The sequence below is a fragment of the Homalodisca vitripennis genome, chromosome 2 (genome assembly GCF_021130785.1).
Source record: "Homalodisca vitripennis isolate AUS2020 chromosome 2, UT_GWSS_2.1, whole genome shotgun sequence".
Lineage (NCBI taxonomy): Eukaryota > Metazoa > Arthropoda > Insecta > Hemiptera > Cicadellidae > Homalodisca > Homalodisca vitripennis.
In genome coordinates this window covers 23,028,073-23,051,915 of record NC_060208.1, presented here as the reverse complement: position 1 = coordinate 23,051,915, position 23,843 = coordinate 23,028,073, and the positions used below count along the sequence as shown (strand labels likewise).

Below are 23,843 nucleotides of genomic sequence, written 5' to 3'. Positions count from 1 at the left end.
TATTATAGTTATTATAATTGATTATTATGTTGTGGAATGAGCGATCCTCGTTGTTCAAATGATATACGTGAACTATTGGATGATGAAAATAGTTCTGATGATAAAAGTTTACATTTCGGCAAATGAAGTGCATGATGATATTTCTTTGTCAGATTTGTTGTAAGGTAGTCTGGATAGTTATAAACCGGTGTTGTGAACAAATCAATTGTGACAGTGACAACAATTCATCATTATTTGATATTCCCCTTGCACAAAGAATTCATCACCAATAATATGGATGCGTTTTGCCAAAAAATGTAGTACATTTTATACATTTTTATGAAAAAACTTTTTTGTGGTGTAAATAAGTATATATTTGTTATAATCTTTTTGTTCAAAACAAAACTGTGTATATTTTGTACATTTACAAGTATCTTACTATCTCAAGTCATGTAAAAGTTACAAGGAGTGAAACTTAGAAAACAAAACATTTACAGTATACATTTTTCAAGTTATACATGTACAAATAGAAAAATACAAGTCTAGTAAGTGTATATTTTTATTAATTTAAACTTTTCCTTGGTTTCTAACAAAGATATTGATATATAACACCTATTACTTATCATTTAGCACATATTTTTTTTTTAAATATCTGAAAAATATGCTGCGCAAAGACAAAAACCAGTGTATCATTCTGGGAGTTTCTTATTATCAGTCGGAGGGTTAATACTTGGTCATTAAAAATAAATGTGAAAAGGTAAAAGTTTAAAAGTCATTCTTGCATTTAATTAGGTTTTAAAACAAATAAAATAGAACTGCTACCTTAGGAAAACCTGAATCTTCATAACTTTTTTGTAATATTTGGCTATTGCCTTCAGAGGCTTTTTCAGGTTAAATAAAAACAATTAATTCAAGTATTATTACTTTGGTTGGCTAAGTACTTTGGGAAGCTAAAATCTGTGTGTATATTAATAAATATACCAAAATGTGGTAGAAACTTTAATCTCATACCAGATAATTTATCTTATCATTACCATGCTCTTTCTGATTTCTGACACTACATGTCAATTTTAGAAGGTCTTGGTTCAAACATAGTTTATGTCACCATGGTACCAATTGCGTTTTTATTAGAAATTAAAATTACTGATTAAAAACATTAAAAATAATGTGTTTTCCAAAAAGAAATTTTATATAAATGTGTTGTTTATGCCGGTGTTAAGTTTTTAAATTAAATAAAAATACTAAAGCCTTTAAAAATTATTTACTTATTATATTAAAATATGGTTTTTTAAAAGCTAAATTCATAGGCAAATTGGGTGTATAGAAACTGAAAAGAAAATTTTAAAACTTAGAATATTCTGGAAATATTTTTTAGAATTAGAGTATCTATGCTAATGTTTATTGGTCAGATCACGTGTTTTCTCAATTTAAATTACATTGCATTAAAAATTACAATGCAGACATACAAAATGTCAACAAAATTTTATGATTTGTAGTATATTATCTAATTTATTTTATGTAAAACATATTGTTTGTACGTATGTCTATTGAAAAGCATAGGTTTAGGGTGAAAGCCATAAAAATAGAATATTTAGAAAAATGAACACACTGTATTAGGTTTTTCACTAGTAATTACTCTGTAGTTACAAATTTGGACAAAATTAATCTGTTTCTCATGGCCCTTATTTAAACCTTTGTCCTACATAACTGCCCAATGGGCGAAGCACTTATATTCAAATTTGGTGGGCTTCCACTATCCAGGGAACACACCTGATGAAACACTACCTACTAGTATAGGTACAATTACTGTTTTTGGAAGTGTGTTAGTTAATGTCCTTTTTCTTGTTAAGCCCAGACTACACTGTAATTCTGTAGTAAGCAGATCTGTCCAGGAGATTGAAGTTTTTAGGAGTAAATTAATGGAAGTTACTCTGGAAGTAAGCTTTAGACGATACATTAAAGCTTTTTATTATAGTATTGAGCAAGTGAGACATAGAACTCCTGTATTTTGCAGGTTCTGACAGGACTGAACGATCTACGCAAGGCTGGCCAGTTTTGTGATGTGACACTTTCCGTTGACGGAGTCAAATTCCCTGCTCATCGCAATGTTTTGAGTTCCTTTAGTCCTTATTTTAAGGTAATAATAAAACATTACAGCAGCTATTCACCATTGCTGGTCAGTTTGTCAAAGCAGTGCGGATTCTTATTGAACTTGTATTGCAACAAAGATGGTGAATCGGTTGTAACATTTGTATGTAGCACCGATTCATTAAAATAGTTTAGAATGAATTGTTTAAAATATTTTGTTAGTGCAAAACAAAGTGATCAATTTGAAATACAGTTTATAAATGTTGCCTGACTAGTGAAAGGTAATTGAAAAAAACAGCTTGGCAGTATTAAAAAAAATTGTCATTTGGAATCAGCCTGTTAATGGTTTTTATTTAACTAGATTAAGGGTAATACAAACATGTTTTAGATTACGTTTTGTTCAAATGAATGATATTTTCTGATCGTACTGATACTTAAATGTGGGAGATACAATTGGGTTCTAAATATGAATTTGTGTACTAAACAAAGACTTATTTCCTAATTCTCTGCATGAAATAACTAAGTTTTAAAATTATTACAGCCAAATGGACGTTTGTAGTTTCATATTTGCTGTATTACTCAAAGATTAGGTAACAGTGTATAATAACATTTTCTGTGCTAATTGAGTAAATAACGTCAATACGTAGTCGCTTGTTAGTGGTGTAGCGAGTGTGTCTGTCGCCCAGGCCATGTTCCTGAGCAAGTTGGCAGAGTCCAAGCAGAGTGTGGTGGCACTGAAGGGAATAGAAGTAGACATGATGTCGCTGCTGTTGGACTACGCCTACACCAGCTCACTGGTCATCACCCGCACTAATGTCCAGTGTCTGCTGTCTGCGGCGAACCTGCTGCAGGTGCTGCCCGTCATCGAGGCCGCCTGCCTGTTCCTGGAGAGGCACATGGATGCCAGCAACTGTCTCGGCATCCACTGCTTCGCCGAAGCACACGCCTGCACTGACCTGCAGAAGAAAGCCAAAGACTTCGCTTTACAGTGAGCGAATTTTCCAAACTTAACACATTGGCTACGGTACTGAGTGTTACATACAGTACATGTGTTGCGATTTGTGAAAAACCTGATCCACAAAATTACTTTTACTTTAGCCACAGACATAACCTTTTTGTCTCTGTATTTATATTGAGTTTAAACAATAATTTTTAAAGTTGGGTTTTAATTGATTTATTCAGTGAACAGTCGTGTTGTATTAGAGCGTAAGTAACGAACAGAGGAAAAGGGACTTTTATGATCCATCACTTGCAAGGTACTGCAAAACTACCGTTTTTGTAAACCAATGAAACATGTTCATACATTTTTTTGGGTTTTTTCCCCTGAGGGAAAGAAATGATTAGCCCCACATTTAGTCCTTAAAGGACCTTTGCGCCCCTCTTAGTTATATTTGTATCCTCAGAATCTGAGACTTTTACAGAAGCCGATCAGATTTGAGGGCTCCTGTTCTCTGATGTCCTTCGGGCTGAGGAGTGCCCCTAGGAATCTTTTCCAAATTTTAGATATGGCTATAGTACTAGACTTATAGAACTATAGAATGGGACATATCATTGCAAGCCTGGGTTGTGGCAAAAAAATTGTTGTTTAACCCTTATAACGTCAGTATATCTTTTCACGACTTCCAGCAAACGGCACAATATTAAAAAAAAAATTTTTTTAATGTGTAAAAGTTCATTTTTATTTTTACTTTCTATAATTCTGGTAAGTATAAAAAAGTAAAAATTTTAAAATTATAAAGTCACTGTACTCAGGATCGTCAATGTTACGAGACATGTTATTTATCACTAATAATGAACACGGTACTTTGGGATTATACCGACCACACCCAGACATGAATCGTTATTTGACATTTTGCTTCTACTGATTACTAGATTAGCGTAGAACAATATTTCGTCAATATAAAACAGGAATTGTCTTATCGCAAACCCCTCCCCATCCTCAGACAGAGGTCAAAGTCGAGCGGGTCTAGTAGATAACGTGATTGCAGAGTCTCGCCGCCCGTTCAGCTGGTGCGTCGCTTTGTTGTACTTCCGTGTTTTACCTCTACATTTCTCCAAACACAAAAATTCAATAAAAACAAACATGATCAAACTAAAACTAAACTCTTTATTGAAAATACACTCAAAACTTGTTTTTATTCTTGATCATACTCCGCCACCCATGCCTTCTCACTGATGTCAACGAAAGAAAAACATCCCTCGAGATAGTACCTATCAGTAAAATATCAAATTCTAGAGGATCTGATCAGAAATATAAATTGAATTGTAATGGAAAGGCAATTATGTACCGCGCAAATCATGTGATGCCGCGTGGCCTGTCGTAATCGGGATTCTCGAGAAAGATAAGATAACAGCGACAACAATACCGATCACAATGCCTGGAAATGCTTGTAAGTTTGTAATTTTGTAATTAAAGAGTTGTTTTTTTTCGTTCTATCATGTTTGTTTAGCTATAAATTTATATTTTTGTGTTCTTCATACTGGTGTGGTCGGTATAATCCCAAAGTACCTGAACACTAAAAGGTGACACTAAACACTAAAATGACACTAAGAACACTAAACGAATACTAAAACTAAGATATCAATACTTTTAACAAATAAATAAAAACCATATAAACAGAAAACACGACGAAGGAAACCGACTCAGCGATGGTTAGACACGCACTACCTGAAGCCAAACTGCAAACAAAAGCGCGCGCGCTGTACGGCGTCTGTGCCGTGTGGCGTGGAGAGTGTCTAGACACTGCGTCTATTGTTTCAAACAATGTAACGCGACAGCTATATTTTGACGCTTGACATAGGTCAATAACCCACACACATAGTTGACGCATACCGTTAGTGACATTGATCGGATTTAAAAGGAACTTAAATTTGCTATAGACGCAGTTTTGTGTCGATGCGCCGTACCGCGTCTTTGCCGTTTGGAGATAGTTTGTCTATGCGCCATACGGCGTCTGTGACGTTATAAGGGTTAATACACTTACGCAAGAAATTTACTGTTAGCACTTTGCGTAAGTATAGAAGATCAGTTTCTCACGTATTAATATTATTGAGATCTCTTTACATTATTAATAAATAATAAAGCCAAACAACCAAGCTTGAAATGATATGTCTTGCACTATAACAATGAACATGTCACATGTATGTAATGATGATGCAGACTGTCGCTTACACGTTTCTACCAGACTTCAGCAAAATTACATCAAAGTAGAATTACTGTTATATAAAGTAGGAATAAATCAGAATTAGTTATTCACCGAGAAGTGGTTCTGTCCTCTGACCTCAATCACAATGATATTTGGCCAAAAAAATCCCAATAGGATGAGCCAGATATCTGTTTTTAAATCCAATGCCATCATTATGTTGTGGTTGTATTAAGTGATTATCAGTTTCATTTACAACTTAACCTCATGTTATTATAACTTTTAAAGGAGTATTATTTAATTATGATAAAATTCTCATGGTTGCAAAGAGGATAATCACTCTTATCATAACCTTGTACATTTTAGTTCATCCAAATGTGACTGTATTTGAGCAAACATAGATTTGTCCATCTTACAAGTGCCTCCAGAAAACTTTCTCTTTAGTACCAATTTTTCTATGAATTTTATCATGTAGTGTTGTATCTGTTGTTGTGATAAAAGAACAATCTCCGCCATATGGTGTAAAAACATGACAATAAATGACAGTGTGGGATTATTTGCAGAAACTTCTGGGAGGTGTGTCACCAGGAAGAGTTTCTGACACTGACGGCACCCAAACTAGTGGAACTGACGTCCAGCGACGAGTTGGAGGTGGAGAAGGAGGAGACGGTGTTCAAGGCGGTGGCTCGCTGGTACAACCACAAGCCGGACGCCAGAAAACCTGAGTTTTGCAAGGTATAGAGCAAGTACCTCGCAGAGTATAGTGCGAGTACCTCGCAGGGTATAGTGCAAGTACCTCGCAGGGTATAGTGCAAGTATCTCGCAAGGTATTAATAGTGCAAGTATTTTGCAAGGTATAGTGCGAGTATCTCGCAAGGTATAGTGCGAGTACCTTGCAGGGTATAGTGCAAGTACCTCGCAAGGTATTAATAGTGCAAGTATTTTGCAAGGTATAGCGCGAGTATCCCGCAAGGTATAGTGCGAGTACCTCGCAGGGTATAGTGCGAGTACCTCGCAGGGTATAGTGCAAGTATCTCGCAAGGTATTAATAGTGCAAGTATTTTGCAAGGTATAGTGCGAGTATCTCGCAAGGTATAGTGCGAGTACCTTGCAGGGTATAGTGCAAGTACCTCGCAAGGTATTAATAGTGCGAGTATTTTGCAAGGTATAGCGCGAGTATCTCCCAAAGTATAGTGCGAGTATCTCCCAAGGTATAGTACGAGTATCTCGTAAGCTATGTTACATATGTTGCTGTGAATTTGAATCAAATTGAATTGGATATGAACTATGATTTAGCATCTCTAAAATGGTGGTTTACTGAAAACAAATTGCTACTAAGCCCTGAGAAAACTGTGTATATAAATTTCTCTCTAGTAGGAGCAAATTCAGATTGTTGTAGTATAACTTACTCTTGCATTGATTGTTTGGGTATTTCAAGTAAATGAAACAAAAACTGTGTAAACATTGTTGATTGTGAGTATATTAAATATTTGGGGTTATATGTAGACAGAAGATTAAATTGGAGTATACAAATTAAAAATTTGAAAAATAAGCTAAATAATGTTATAAGAACTACGTGTATTTTGAGAAATCTCTGTCCTCCAGATATTTTAAGATCTGTTTACTTCTCATTAGCACAAAGTAGGTTAGAGTATGCATTGGTATGCTGGGGTGGAACTTATATCAGCAACCTTATGCCACTGATAATCCAGCAAAGATATCTAATTAGAGGTATGACAAGAAAAAAAGTTTCTGACCACTCATGGCCATTGTACCTTAGCTTGAGAATTCTATCATTGACACATCTTTTTGTTTTTAAAGTTATGGCAGCATTCTACAGACAGAGTGGTAATTTCCCTAGAAATATGAATATGTTTAGAAATAAATTAAGAAGTAGGGAAAATATTTATGTCCCTAGACCATTCATAACCTTTTATAAAAATAATTATAAGTTTATTGCAACAAAAATGTACAACTTGCTACCATATGATTTAAAAAATGTAAGCAGTTTTTATAAATTTAGGAAGGGCATTTTAAAATGGCTGTTTACCATAAGCAACATAGAAGATCTGCTGAATTAAATATAACTTCTTGGGTGATAAAAGTATTATTTATTGTTTTTTTGGTCATTATATCTGTTATATAAATTGTTTGTATTGTATGTGTTGTAAATTGTCATATATCTATTTGTGTCTAGTTTGAGTTTTACAAAGACAAATTGTTATTTAAGACTGCACTGATTATATCTAAAAAGTATAGTACCATTATTTAATTCTGGTGACAGCAGGTTATATTATTAAATATGAAGGAACCTCATAACAGGCTTGCCTTTGAGGCCCTATAGTTTTCCCTTGTGTGTGTTAATTTGTAGCATAAATGGAATTATTGTAAGCAATGTATTGTTTATACCTACATTTGAAAAAAATAAATTATTCTTGATTCTTGAAGAGTATAAGAAGTATTAATAATTTTAAAGATAAGGTTGAAAAACTTTGTACTGAAGGGGTCTACTCTAGCATTAATGAGTTTATGTTTGATGTTATATGATTAAGCATTGGTTAATTCTGCATTGTAAATGTTCTGTTATTACAGTATTTATTATTAACGTTGATTAGGATAAGATGATGTATGTAGGCCAAAATGGAAAGCATATAATTATGTAGCTTATACATATTTTATTTTATTTTCTTACAATTGACAATGTTACCTGTTTTCCCAGCAGTGCTGGAAATTATGAAAATGTATATTTGTGACAATAAAGATTCTTGATATCCTGTTAGGTCTTGGAGACAGTAAGACTACCACTCCTGAGTCCGTACTTCCTACACGACTGCGTGGAGAGTCTGGCCGTGGTGCGACAGAGTCCCGAGTGTTACCGGTATGTGGAGGAGGCAAAGCTGTACCACTTACTGCCAGACAGACGGGCGGAACTGAGCTCGGAGCGGACCAAACCTCGCAACAGTGCTGCCACTATTGAGGTAACTCCTGGCTCACAATTTTAATATGTGAGGAAAAATAGCACTCATTGCTCAATCATTTAGGAGACTTTCAAGTTTGTAAAAAAAAATTTCCAAATGCATTTTGTAATTTTTTCAAATTTTCTACAGTTAAACTAGATTGTGTGTTCAATTTGTGTTGTATCTCTGTCCCAGGTTATAGTTGCAGTCGGAGGCGAAGATGAGAAAGTGGTGCTACGTTCAGTTGAATGTTACTGTGTCAAAAGCCGCATCTGGCGATCCATGGCGTGCTTGCCTTTCGCTGTCAGGTAATTTAGTGTCTTTGCTTTTCACTAACTGAGCCTTGCAGATACTCAAGAAATCAGTTGAGTAAGATTTCCTGCAATTTTCTCGATAATTTTACCTGGTAATTATTTTAATTCTCAGCTGTTAGGAGAATCACGAGTACAGGTTGCCCCTCAACTCTCCCCTATCAGTTGAGTCAATTAGTACTAGGTCCTACCTATTTTCTTATATAACAAAGTTCTTTTCTTACTGGTATTAGGTTATGCCTGAAAGTAGACTGGGTGTTGAGAACAAATTTGGAAATTTCTAGAAGTATAAAAGTTTTGTATAGAAGATATTTCCCTAAGAAAAGAAGTAATCATCAGTTGCACTTTCAATAGGGATTGAAATGGGAGGGTAACGGAAGGGTTAGAAATGTCAACTGATAAATTTGTTTACAGGTCACATTATTTGGTTTTACGCTCTTAAAGCAAACCTTTAGATGTGCAAATAACAGTCATATTGGCATCAGCCATTGATCTAGAGATTAGAAACAGCAGTCATTGTCATTTTTACTATTTCTTATCGTGTTGGTAGAATTAAGATACATAAATGTGTTGCATTTCATTTTTTAATTGTCAATAGGTTTGTAATGAAACTAGAAAAATATATGTGTTTGTAGTTTTCTTGTAACTTTGCTGATTTAAAGTTTCTTCTCCACTTCAACATTTTAAGGGAATAGCATGAATTTTAAAATTATTTTACTGATATTTTTTTATTAATTTAACATACTTGTATATTCAATTCTACCAAAAAGTAATATAAGCTTTAAAATATCAGTGAACAACTAAGAATTATAAACACTGTTGTTATTGGCACATCCTGTATGCTAAGAAAACGATTTGTTTTATGCTACATAAATATATAAACAATAACTCTGTACCATCCTATCTTTGATGGTGCAATTGTATCCAATGCAAAGTATTCCAGAAATTTTGTTGTTCTCATTAAGTTATTGGCATTTTCAATATATTCTTGACCTAGATTTTATCGCAAATCACTATTTTATATATAAAGGTCATTTTCCTATGATAGGGATCAATTTAAAAGGCTTTGGAAAATTTCTTTTCTGACTATCTAAAAAGAACCCATGGAATTCATAACAAACAAGTTTTATGCAATACCAAATCTGTGACAATAGAATGCATATTATCACAAGTTAATTTTGTATTTAGATTTTATCATCGTTTATTTGCCACTAAATAAAAAATAAAACTTTCTAAAATGTTACTATTAGAATCTTTTACTAGTTCACACCCATTCTAGTGAGATTTTTTGGGATTGATCACTTTATTTGCTAAAAACAAGACATTGATTCAATGTGCAGAGATTAAACCTTCAGTGGCAGAGCAGATACCCATCTATCTGCTAGGGCGCTGAGAAAAAGAAGGGGAATTTTAGTTTTTTTTTTATAAAATTGGCTTTTTAAACAATACTGTTTTATTTGAGGTGTTTGAAACACTTCATAACAATATGCTTTCAAAAATTATAAGTTTAAAAAAGTGTTACTAAAAAACTTTAAAATTGTAAGAACTTAGATTTATCTTTTAATATTTTTCAGCCAAGAAATATTTTACCGTCACCACCTATGTAATTAGATTTCAAAGTTAACTAAAGCCATAGTCAAGTAGTGGCTGCCTCCTTCATACACACCCTTTATAAAAATTAAATTCTTATTTATGTTCGGCTCACTTTAGCACAATACCAGCTGTTCTACACCATTAATCAGTTATGCTAAACTCACAACAGGTTTGTTTGCAAAAACTTTCACTCTGCTACATGTTGCAGCAAGCACGGACTGGTCGCCAGTGGCAAAAATACATTGTACCTGGCCGGTGGGGAGTTCCCGGACGGCTCTGCCTCTCGGTCCGTCTGGCGTTACGATCCAGCACTTGACATGTGGCTTGAGATGTGCTCGATGCTTGTGCCTCGATCTGAACTCGGTATGTGAGTTCATTTGTAGTGTTACAGAGTGCAATTAAGCCCATAATTAATCAACAATCAGTAGCCTAAATACATTTTGTCGCCTGAAACCATTAATTGAAATGTATTAGGCATGAATAAAAAAAAGTTAATTAGTGCTAAACATGTATAAGAATGTTTTAGTAAGAAATTCGAATCCTCTTACACTTTACTAAACCCTCCGACTGATTATCAGAAACTCTCAAAATGATACACTGGTTTTTGTCTTTGAGCAGCATATTTTTTTTTAAATATGTGCTTAATGCTAAGTAGTAAGTGTTATATATCAATTTTTTGTTAGAAAACAGAATATTTTAAAATAATAAAAATATGCACTTACTAGAGTATTGTTTTTTATTTGTACATAAATTCAAAAATGCGTATTGTAAATTTTTTGTTTTGAGACAAATTCATTGTACAAACATTCAGTGTAAATTATCACTTTGTGTGTATCAAATTATCAATTTGTTCACAACCCAACTCACATTAGACCGGTTCATAATCATCGAGACTACCTGACAACAAATCTGACAAAGAAATATCATCATGCACTTCATTTACCAATATGTTACTTTCATCATCCAATAGTTCACGTACATCATTTGAACGAGGATCGCCCATTTCACAACATAACAATAAATTATAAATAATTAGCGTACATAATAGCCTAGTGACAGTAGTAACAAAGATCGTCAAGGCTGTGCAGCGCGTCACCAGCTGCATAGTCCATCAACTGTATGCCGTACAGCATTTAGATCGATTTTTTAAATATAGCGAAATATTACGAATATAACCTATGTAAAATAAAATATTATTTATGAGTATAGAATTCAACTGGTGCAAGTTATGTCTTTATAACTTAAACGGTTTTCGCATAATGATATCGGAAAGTTGACCAACGGCTGTGCTGTCTTTATCAGTTCACAAGCGGTATCGATGAACGTCTGTGCTGTTGGTTATCAGTTGGAGGGTTAAAAGATTTCTGCAGTCATACTCATGGTTGTTCCTCAATTAATTTTCTTTCAATTAAATAGTCATTTAAGCAAGCTGCCAGCATGCTGAGTTTGTTAAAAAAAATTTCAACTTCGAAGCATAGTTTTCTTGTATTAATTTGCAGTTTTGTTTGTGAGAAATCTACAAATTGTAAAGATATATCTTGCAGGATAAATAAAAGCGTTTTATACCAACATCGTAGTGGGTCTGAAATGAGCTCATGGGTTGCCTAGGGTTGGCGATGCTGGACGGCTGTGTGTACGCAGTGGGAGGCTGGGAAGGCTCGTACCGGCTTGACTCAGTAGAGAGATACGATCCGAGCACCAACAGCTGGAGTCTGATCGAGCCTATGAAGATGGCTGTGACGAGTCCTGCCGTCATCGCTCACGAAGGCATGCTCTATGTCACAGGTGACGTCTAAATTACTACTAGGTTTGTTTGTCAAATAAGTCAAATAGTGTTAAATAATTAAAATTTGTATTATAAGTACGGTACAGTACACATAACGTAATGGTGGGAAGGGTTGATTCAATGTGAATGTTGAGTTTAGCTCCAGTTCACCTTTCTCTTAGTGCAGCGCCTGGAATCTAGAATCATGTTTGTCTGAAGAGATCCAAAAATATCGGCAACAAAGAAGCTCAAAACGGACAAAGCTCAGAGACACCTAGACTACAAAATATAAACATATAGTGTAATCTAAGTGAGGAGGACATTCTCATTGTCTCACCAAGTACACATATTGTTCAGCACAGTTTCATTTATTAGACCTAAACAGGGTGGGTGTAAGTCATTTAGGTGAATTTTTAGGGTGATAGGGAAATTTCATTCACAGTATCAACAATTGTATTTCATAAAAAAAAATAACATGGACGTATAATACAAGCTGCAAATAATAATTTTTTATTGAGTAGTCTATATTACTTAAAAAATGCTATACAAAAATATTTAACTTAAAACTTAAAATCCAAACTCTATTTTACACCTTGTTTTAGTTTTAACTAGGCTTTGGTTTAGAAAATATTTTGTAATAAAATACCTCTCATTATAATAGTGTCACACAATAAAATGTAAGTTTGAGCTATTTAAAACAAAACAAATCTCCATTTCAGGTACAAACAACACAACACAAACTACCAAACAAAGATAGAACTGTACTGTATATTAGAGGTCTCTAAGTACCAAACACTGCTTTTATACATGGCAATAATAAAAAAAATAAAATTTTATATCAATTATGTTTTTTATATTTTTAACAAATTACAGTTTTAAGTTTGGATAAAGTAACTAAATGTAGGGAGACTAATATCAGCTGAATTCAATTGTTTGTCCATTACAAAGCTTCTTTCAAAAATATATATTTTTCCGTTTCCTATAATACTTTGCAATATGTTTTGGATTATTTAAATTATTTATTACAACTTTACAATAAATCATGTTAATTCATTATTATACAGTTATTGTCATGATTGACTTAAATGTTTTCTATTTCATACTGTATCCAACACAATCATAGTTTGGAGGTATTTTTACCTCTCCACGAGGAACCATCATCAGTTAAATTGAAACTCCTTTGTTTAAGATCTCAACAAAATTTAGACTAGTGAGACAGAAATATGTAAAGATTCTAATTGTTAAACCCTTTGAGTGCCACAGCGTCGCCAATTTTGACGTTTCGTATTTCGATAATATTTTATGTAGTACAAGATTATTTTGGCCCAAATAACCAGACAGCTGTATTATTAATAGGTTCCAAACTATCAATAAATACGAGTTTTGTGTTGTTTCTGTACTATTTTGTCTGTGTGAAGCTTATGTTGTTTAGATACTTATCAAGAAACCACTATTTTTGGACGATTTGGAGATAGGAAGTATGACTCATCGAGTATATTTTGATTCATTATGGGAAGAAGGAACTTATAAATGAAGTTTATTTTGATCTCTGATAAGGAAAACTCGTCCAAAAAATAGTGGGCTGTGATAATACCGAAGTACCTGTGCGATGATTTCTGTCTTCCAGTCACGCGACGTAGCGGATGAGTACTGCCTTGCGTAACGGCCTTCCTTGTTGTTTATAAACCAAGCATTTGAGTAAATAAAAAATAAAATAGTAACTTATACAGTATTTAACTGTATTTCTTTACAAAAGTAATGTAGTGATTTGAGTTGTGTCGAAGCGAAAAACGTGGAATTTTCAGTGTAAATATTATTAGGGTTATTATTTAGGTAAATGTAAAACTTTTATGTAAATATGTTAGCAAGTATTTTTTCTACATTTACTAATCATATTTATTTGTGTTATATTGATGTTTTATTAGATTTATTGGGGAAAACTACATCATTACTAAGTAATATCTAAATTCTGATAAATGAAGTACAGTTTATAAAATGTCGGTACCGGGCAGCACTTTGTTAATTACATATAATGCCATGTTTTTAAAATTCTATAATAAGATATTACACATGGGTTTTATTTAGAATTAGAATAGGAATATGATTTATTTTTGAAATTATATGGCCTTTAACCCTCCGAGTGGTGAAAGACGCTGCCAGCGTCTATTAAATCTCGTTCGCGAGTGGCAAAGACGCTCTAGCGTCTATTAACGCAAGCCTCTCTTTTCCGGTATTTCTGATGTTATGCCGCGACTTAAACGCTATATATTAGGTATGGTTAGAAAGACCAGATTCTAAACTTTAATTTAATATAGTATTTAGATATGCTGGTTACTAATGGAACTCTTACAAACGGTTCAATCCACCTACTGTACTACCTCCTGGACCAAGTGTAGGTCTTCTTCACGGGATTGCTTATTTACCAGACTTTGTGCAGTGTGTGTACACACCAAAAAAAGGGGGTAAAAGTCACTTCTGGTGCCCAACTTGTAATTTTGGGGTTCATAGGGAGTGTTTCCCTTACCTGGAAGCATTATTGGAGGCCTCTCAAACCAGGAAGAATGATGAGGAATGAGGTTGGCTCTGATACTGACTAAAATGCAGTAAAAAACGTTGTACATAAAAGTTTCGATCAGCAAATAGTGCGTTGTTTTTAGGAATAATACATATAACGGATACATATTTTTGTTTCAGAATTAAATTTTAAACAAAAATGGCTATTTTGGATTTGTGTTAAAAATTAAGTTTAGGAACATTTTACTCAGCCTAATATAAAACAAAAAAATTTGAATTTTTATTTTTGGAATTCAACCCATTGGTTTTTTTACACCAATCCAAGGTAAGTGTTTCATATTATTACCATTCTACTCTGTGTGTTATAAAGTTTAAATCGATGTATGATATGTCATACTTATATAATATTCAGGATTTTATATAAATTTTCTTTTGCGAACATACAAAATCAGTAAAAATGTCCCGCCACTTAGAGAAAAAAGTTACCGCCACTCGGCAGGGTTAAACATGGTATAAAGAAAAATAATCTTAAACATAGCGTATACACTCAAATTAGGTTGAAACTTAACTTTTTTTATACAAAAGTAAAAAACTTTTCTTGAAATTTTTATATTTTTTATAAATCAACTTTTATTTGTAACTATGTGTATCATATTCTGCATTTAATAAGAAAAAAAACAACAACAAAATGATGGAAATCCGTTTGGTAGTTATTTTCCCAAAAGCTTACAAATATGCGAAAAATAGCGTGGCACTTTATGCATATGCCTTTGGAAAATACCCGTGGCACTCAAAGGGTTTAAGCAATACTTTTATATGAAAAGTAATAAGATACGTAGTCAATATAGAAATTATAAATATTATAAAATTATATATATATAATTTCAATAAACATTGAATCACAAAAAGTACTTGCTCCGCCGGGAGTCGAACCCGGATATATATATATATTTATTTATTTTGTTCTACTAATCTTTTGTAAAAAAGGTAGTGTTGTTATGTGTTTTTGGGCTAGCAACAGGGTTATTATAATTGGAGTAGAAAGAATACTATAAATGTTACAGAATTAGGTCAACATAATATTTAAATCAATTTATTGATCAATCCATCAACTATTTGTAAGACTGTGTGTATTCCAACACATGATGTGGTCCTTATAGGTGGAGCTGTGTTGGAGGACGGGGATGGTATAGAGTTGGTGCAGAGGTACGATCCTCGCAATGATACCTGGACAGAACTGGCTCCCATGTTGATACCTCGGAGCGGTGCTGCAATCTGTGTTCTAGGTTCTTGTATATATGTTGTAGGTGAGTTGCTGGTATTTTCGCTTTGCATGATCCTATATATACATAATAAAGAAGTCTTTTTGTCAAGCAATTTTCCATCTACAGCTAAAAAATATCAAAGTTATATCCAAATATGAGGTTGGAAACAAAATAAAAGTCAATAATAACAGACCAATATCAGTAATCTCAACAATATCCAAACTACAGTAAAGAGGCCTTAAAGATTATTGGACCACTGTAATGAAAATGAGTTGATTACCCTTGAATTGCATAGTTTTTTTCAAACAAATCCATAACAACAGCCTTAATATATCTGGTTGAGGAAGATATTGTGCTAGACTACAGTAAGGCCTTTGATTGCCTTAGCCATAATCTTACTATCCTCACCAAGTTATAATCCTTTGCCGTGGTGCCAAAAGCAGCAGGAATGATAGTTAAATTATATATCCAACAGAAATTGTGGAGCTTATATGTCAGGAAAATTCCCTCAGTGTCTATTAGAAAAGAGGAGTACCCAAAGGTTCTGTTCTGGGTCCAGTTTTCTTCATTTTTTCACAGTAAATGACTTATTAGCCTACCTAGGAGAATATTGCACAGCCATCATGTATACCAATGATACCATCCTGGTTTTGGGCAATGAAAAACCTTGAACTACTTCAAATGAGTACTTTTTTATTGCTACAAATCCAGCCACTCACTATCATCACGAATAAAACTTCATTATAAACACACATAAAAACAAAGCAACGTATTTTTGCAGAAGAGTAAGAGTGGTGGTAGCTTTGTAAGAGTAGGAGGGGAGGGGATAATGTTGAAGAGAGTACATGTTTACTCCATTATTAGTTGCTTCACATTGTTTGTATATACAGGGAATTGAACACTAGGTTGTACTTAATACAAATGTTACAAATTGGCACACCTAAAATAGTTTATCATGCTTTTTTTGAAACTTGTATTATCATTATGACATTATTATATAGGATGGTTCTTCTAAGAAAATCATGGACAGGATATTAACACAACAAAACAGAACAGTAAGAACTGTAGTAGGCTTATATTATACAGAGAGCTATCTTGAGCACTCGAAAAATCTTCATACCTTGACACTCATTATACGAGGGTCTTCCAGAAAGTAAAGAACGTTTTGTTATAAGTCAATAAAAACAAAAGATAAGTGCATGAAAATTTATTTATAAATACTTATAAACTTACTCTATTTTTCTACAAAATCGCCGGAACTGTCAAGGCACTTGTAGCGTGGCACCAGTTTTTCTATACCGACGTTATACTGTTCTGCCGCCAAGGAATGAAGCCACGTTTTTTACTCCTTCTTTGAGGTCTTCGTCACCCAAAAAGTTTTTTCTGCCTAAAAACACTTTCAACTTTGGAAACAAGTGATAGTCACTCGGAGCCAGATCTGGACTATACGGAGGGTGTCCGAAGATTTGCCATTTGAAAGAATTGAGTTCTGCTTTGGTTCGTGCACTGCAATGAGGCCGAGCATTGTCGTGGATCAGCACCACTTTCGACGACAGCATTCCGCGTCGTTTGTTCTGAATAGCGCGGCGAAGCCGATGCAAGGTCTCGATGTAGGCCTCTGAGTTGATTGTTTCGCCTCTCGGCATGAACTCCACATGGATTAGGCCTTTTCGGTCCCAAAAAACTGTTGCCATCAATTTCCTGGTGTTCAAATTTGGTTTTTCTTTCCTGTTTTTTGTTGGTGAATTCGAGTGATGCCATTCCATTGACTGGAGCTTTGTTTCCGGGATTCGATAGGAAACCCAAGTTTCGTCACCCGTTACGATGCGGTCAAGAAACGCATCACCTTCTTCGTCATACTGAGTCAAAAACTCAAGAGCTGCTCCCATCCGTTTAGTCTTGTGGACATCAGTAAGAATCTTAGGCACCCAACGAGCACACATTTTCTGATAACCAAGACGTTCAGTCACTATTTCGTGCAAAAGCGACCTTGAAATTAGTGGAAAAAATTCCACTAGACTACTCAAAGTGAAACGACGGTTTTGTTGAATTTTTCCATCAACTTTCGCTGCCAACTCGTCAGTAACGAGTGACGGCCTTCCACTTCGTTCCTCGTCGTGCACATTAGTTCGACCTTCCTTAAATTGAATGCACCATTTTCTCACTGATGACTCGTTCATCGCATTGTCACCGTAAACTGCCTTAATTTGCCTATAAATTTCAATAGGTCGAACATTCTGTGCATTCAGAAACCGTATCACACTACGCAGCAGTTCACACTTGGCGGGATTTTCAATTAACGCCGCCATTTTAAACTTTCACAGGAGACGCAAACGTGACCTCACGGTAACCGCTACTCAGCTCACACTGAGGCAGAAGGTGTGGCTAACGAACAAGCTATCTACCGCGGTGGTGGGGGAACTGCGCCGCCCGTGATGCGCAATCGTTCTTTACTTTCTGGAAGACCCTCGTACATTTGCGAGTGGTACCCTACACCTCTGTGAAACAACCTGCTCAAAGAACCGCCCTACACAATTATAATACAAGACATTTCAACCGGTTCATCCTATCTGGCTGTCAAACTTTTCTATTTGCAAGAAAACCAATAAATCTCAGTATAAAAGCCCCCAATGATCTACCTCAAGACCAAAGAAGAAACTGTTGTTGCACTAAACAACAAACTGAAGTATTTCTTGATGGCCAATCTATTCTTTGGATGAATTTTTCAAATGACATGTACCTAATGCTATTATATCTTAATTTTTATTGTGTTAGTTTTATTTTGTATTTTTTTATAATTTTGAATAAATTATCAAAAAGATTATTCTGGCTTCTGACATGTTTGCAATATCTAAGAAAGTAAACGTTCGTACTATCAACTCTTAATTATCCATTACTGTATTAATTATTGTTGTGTTTATTGTGGTGTTACAGTAAAATACAAATGCAAATTCTCAAAGTTGTACCTGATACCAGAGATAAAAATACAGTTAAATCTAAAGAGAGGTTTTGATTTTGTATTAAAGAGTAGTAATAATTGTTGTCTTGGAATAAAAGCAGGTATATTTTGTTCTCTTTTTTTCTCTCCCTGCTATCTTAACTATAAGAAAAAAATATGACTTGATCTTTAAATACCATAATCTTCTTCCAGTGATAATCGAGAATCAAAAATTGTTTGCTTTCTGTGTTCTGATTTTTTCATGTTGGGTTTTATTTTTCAGGCATTCTTTTTGTTCTAAAGTAACACTAACCAAAATTAATATCCAAAGTATGATGTTTGTTTTAAATACCTATTTTGATCAAACAACTAATATCCATTGTGAACTTACTACTAGGGACCATGTTTCTGTACATTTCACATTGTAATTCTGCCACGTGCAGTACCAAGCAGCTGAAGCATGTGCATATATTACAGGTGGCTGGCATGCTTCAACAGAGAACACCAACAGAGTGGAATGCTACAACGTCCAGACTGATTCATGGACATACAAGGCTCCCATGTGTGAAAGACGCTATAGACCAGGTAGTAAAGAGTTCTTTGTATTACACTCAATAGCTTTTTATGCAAATGAGATTACTTGTAGTAGCCCAGGAGAGATTTAAAAGGAAATGCTTGTTGAGCGGTTAATTAATTATTCATTTTTAGTATTTGTTGGCTTAATGAGACGTAGTTTTGTAGCAAATGATGTTACTTTTGGTAACCCAGCAGAGATTTCAAAGGAAATCCTAGTTGAGCAGTTAATTAATTATTATTTTTTAGTATTTGTTAGCTTAATGAGACATAGTTTTGTAGCAAATGAGATTAACTTTTGGTAGCCCTGGAGAGACGTTAAAGGAAATCCTTGTTGGACGGTTAATTAATTATTCATTTTTAGTATTTGTTTGATTAATGAGACGTAGTTTTGTAATTTATTTTTATTGTAATTTATAACAACAAAATACAATTATTTGCCTATGTTCCAACTTTGGTAAAGTAGGTTTGTTGAAATGTGTAAATGATGGTCCTTTTGTATTCCTATGAGGACTTAACTTGAAGAAAACTTGAGTACGGTATGTGAAAAATTGGTGGAAAAAATATTGAAAAATGTCTAAGGATGTCTAGAAGTATTGCCATGATATTTCTATTGAAATACTGTATATGAGAAGTAATCCTGTTTGGATGTACAACAAGAGAAACTTTTATATTTTATATGTTCAACAAAAAAAGTTGACAAATGTGTTGGGATCAATGAAAGAAAGTTTATTTGGTAGTATTAAATTATTAAAGAGGAGCTAAATGCAGCTTTGCTGCAACTTCTATTTACCATAGGACAAAACATGAAATTACTTTTATACTTTTAAGGGTATGTACATAGGGTGATGTATTTTCATACACCTTCTTTAATCTATAAACTGCTTGCCTAATAGGTGTTTGAGCTCTAGGATATTGTTATTTGAATGCTGCAATCACATCAATTAAATTTTGATAAAATTGCCACCACTTTTTCAAAAGGAAAACCAGTTGATCAGAGAAAGCTTTCGATTCATGATTGTAATCACTAAAGTACATCGAAGTAGATATCGTAAAACACACAGTTTCAAATTTTTAGGATACAACTCACGAGAGACATCAACTTACGTTTGCCAGCGTAGACTTACCAAGTAATTGTACATCAAAATAAATCCAGTCTACACTTAAGCTTAGATAAGCATCAACACTGAGAGTTAAATAATGTTGTTGACCAACCTGAAGTGGTTAACTGACTGTTGCCGCATCCGTTATTAAGCGAAATTATTACTGAATGGAAAATAAAATAACAATTTGATTTATAAGGAAAGTCACAAGTGAATTCTCTTGCTGAAGATTCTCTGTTCTCTAGCTGCAGAGAACACTACTACATTACTATTACATTACTATTTAAAGTGGCCAAGTATTTATTTGATTCTCTATGCATTTTTTCCAAAATAAAAGTTTTTCGTTTGTTTAAAACAATGAATTTAAGGAAACAAACTACAGTAGAGTCCCGTTAATCCGACCTAATTGGGACCGAGCCCTGTTCGGATATGTGATTGTTCGGATTAGCCAGAATTACAGAAAAATACGGTTTTTAAACTCGAGAATGGCTCTATTTTGTTGTAGAATTATCAACATTGTTTATTAAAACATGTTTTCTGACTGTTGCATTGTATTTCTTGACAAATAAACATGTTTGCGAATACTAAGTACATTTACCGTATTTAGTGTAAGAGTTCTATTGCAATGTGCAATGTGAGTGTACTGGATATTGTACGGTTCCACGCGTTCAATAGTTGAACGAAACTACGCGTCATCCAATAGACTCTCTTCAATGCGACAGAAGACAATAACTGAATTTAGGTCTTTTAAAAATTAATATTGTACTCAATAATAATATCAGTACTGTACGTACAATGTTTGTTTGATTTCACTTCTTAATACAGTAATTTAACTCATACTTAACCTATAAGTTTCAATTTGGTACTGTATTTAACTTCATTATTTATGTACTGTACCGTACACAATTTGTCTTAATAAAATACTGTATGTCTATTTAATTAAAGTTTTCTTTGATTATGTACGAAATGATGCACCCATTTTCATTTTTTATGTAATTAGTTCCTATAACTGTTCATTATCGTTATAAATAATTCCTCCTGGACCTGTTCGGATTAACCGACGTTCGGATTACACGTGTTCGGATTAGCGGGACTCCACTGTAATTGGTTTAATGACGATATCAATAAACTGCTTTATTATTCGTTCCTTTCTCTGAAAGCTCTCATTTTACCGATGTTAACTGCCCATTAGCCTCATAGGACAATTTTATTATATGTGTGTTTGTGATAGGTATATCGGTGATGGACGGCAAGATCTATGTGCTGGGAGGTGAGGAGGGCTGGGATCGCTACCACAATTCCATCGAATGTTACGACCCGACCTCAGACTCTTGGCACATTTGCGGAGAGATGATCACTTCCCGGTCCTGGCTCAGCTGTGTACCCCTGCAGGTAGCTAAACAACATAGGATATCTCTCTGTAAGTCTTGAGTTGACGTTTTGTACTCTTTGTTCTTCAACGGTACTAAAAATATCAATATAGAGATTTATTTTACACTGGGATTTTGGACTATTTACAACACAATATTTTAAAGCTAGAATATAGAGAAGGTGATGTTTAGATACAGATGTTTGATATTGAATGAAATATTAAGGCACGGATTGTTGAATGAGGTACCCATTGAGATTGCTTCTATTCTTCGTACCTAATATAATCTTCAACTATCTATAAATAAACTGTCCAATATGGCCTAATTTAGTGCTATCGAAAACACAGTAACATAGCATGAATCTACATTAATATAGTATAATCCTCGGTACTAAAAGATCTTAAAACTCACATAAACAATATTTAGAAACATTAGTTTGTTATTTAATATAGGTATATTTGAGTAACAATCATTCATTAGAGTTAAACATTGAAACTTTTTATATCTTAATAAGTTACAAATTCGATTTTAACCCATTGTGGATCGTACTGTTTTTGCGCGCAGGCACGAATTAATTTACGGTCAGCGGCCGCACGAACAGCAATGGTGCGCAACATTGTATCGCTCGCTATTGTATACTAGAAAAATTCAGCTGTGAAGGTATTCGTTCAGATGGAACATGGGCCTGCTGGGGTATCCATGATGTAGGAACAATAACACGCGAGCAAGGTTCCGGGGTGGCAGGAATGATGTCTGAATCATAGTCTAAATAAAGCGGCTCGGGCGAAGCGATTACAACATCCGGGCCATTGTCTAGACTAAACCCACCAACATGTACGTCTGCGTCATTTAGTTCTGTGTCACTAACCTCAAAAGTATTATAATAACAACTGAGGAAAACACCCAATCAGAAGCGAAACAGAGAGTAAACTCATATGAATGATTTTTCAACTTCAACACACAACTACTGCGATCTGTAGGATATTTATAAAACTTTTGAAAACTCTAAACGTAGACCGTTGTTAAACACTCTTAGTTGACAAGTGAAGACGATCACCCGATCTATCAGACATTAATAAAACTATTTGGAGGGAAACTTAAAAGCAGACCGCTTTTGCAACCTGAGCTTGTCATCGTGTCGTTAGGCCCGGCTGCTGCGTGACGAGCCCAGCTCGTCAGTGATCCGTAATGGGTTAAGCAACACAAAATTTAACAAAACGAACATGTAAGAAAACAACAAACAATTTAGGCATGCTCAAAAACATCTCTAGATTGTCAGTTGTGAAAAATATAGGGCATAAAATAAAAAAGTCATGTATTGTATAACATGTAATATCTAATTGGTCTTATAACATTGACCCTGATTACATTTGTGTCTTCCTTCTTGAAAATAAAAACAAAAATGTATGCTTTAAAAACAGCATTTTTACTCAAAAACTGTGAAAAAACACAAATCTCATAAGGATTCTATAGAACAGTTTCTTAAAACTAACAGCAGTATTAAAATAACTCTTTAGGAACTCATGTTAAACTAAGCCTATGAATAATATATGTTAGCTAGGGCATCAATAAATATTTGAAATATTCTGGAGATGATGGTGGTTTTATTCCAGTTCATGTTAAGTTGAGCCTTTCTTGAGATGAGAAGCTCTTTAGAGTCATGTATTCAATAAGCACCTATAGTAGTTTATTTAAAGGAATTATATTAGATGTGAATTATGTATCGGTAAGTAGTTGGTCGTGATTTATGCAGCAACTTAATTTGGAAAGCTGCACATAAACAATGTAAAGGTAAAGGCATGTTCTTACCTTACAGGTGTGCTGATGGTTGAAAATTTAATTTGACTTCACTGAATTTGATTAATGATTAATTATTTACATCATAAAGCGTTTTCACACTATTGGACACATCAACAGCACAGTAACAGCAAGGTCAAATCAAATCATATTTTTATTGCCGGAACAATCTACAACGCATGGCAAAAGTAAACTTTTTACTTGCTAAAATTTTGTCATACACCCCACAATAGATCTCATTCAAACATACAATTTGCAAATTTACATACTTCCATTCATTTTCCAATGGTTCCCACTTCCAGCGACGGTTTCAGTCAATCTTTTTAATTGGTGGTCTCCCAATCATATCCTAAAAACTCGTCTACACTATAAAATCGGTAGTTATCTCTGCCTCTAGTCTCATACGCATGTATGTCTCGGCCATTCGTCATGGCACATTTATACATA

General features: G+C 34.2%; 1 protein-coding gene across 3 annotated transcripts in view; it reads left to right on the top strand.

The window, feature by feature from the left end:
• LOC124353697 (kelch-like protein 12) overlaps positions 1-23,843 on the top strand; it is a 30,229-nt gene that overhangs the window by 5,555 nt on the left and 831 nt on the right. For 2 of the 3 annotated variants that reach the window (XM_046803664.1, XM_046803663.1), the window contains exons 4-13: positions 1,994-2,116; positions 2,754-3,055; positions 5,774-5,945; positions 7,991-8,188; positions 8,363-8,475; positions 10,280-10,434; positions 11,680-11,856; positions 15,511-15,657; positions 19,031-19,138; positions 21,461-21,621. In XM_046803664.1, the coding sequence (XP_046659620.1) occupies positions 1,994-2,116; positions 2,754-3,055; positions 5,774-5,945; positions 7,991-8,188; positions 8,363-8,475; positions 10,280-10,434; positions 11,680-11,856; positions 15,511-15,657; positions 19,031-19,138; positions 21,461-21,621 (1,656 nt within the window). Of the gene's footprint in view, positions 1-1,993; positions 2,117-2,753; positions 3,056-5,773; positions 5,946-7,990; positions 8,189-8,362; positions 8,476-10,279; positions 10,435-11,679; positions 11,857-15,510; positions 15,658-19,030; positions 19,139-21,460; positions 21,650-23,843 lie in introns of all 3 variants that reach the window. The other variant, XM_046803666.1, reaches the window with a different exon arrangement.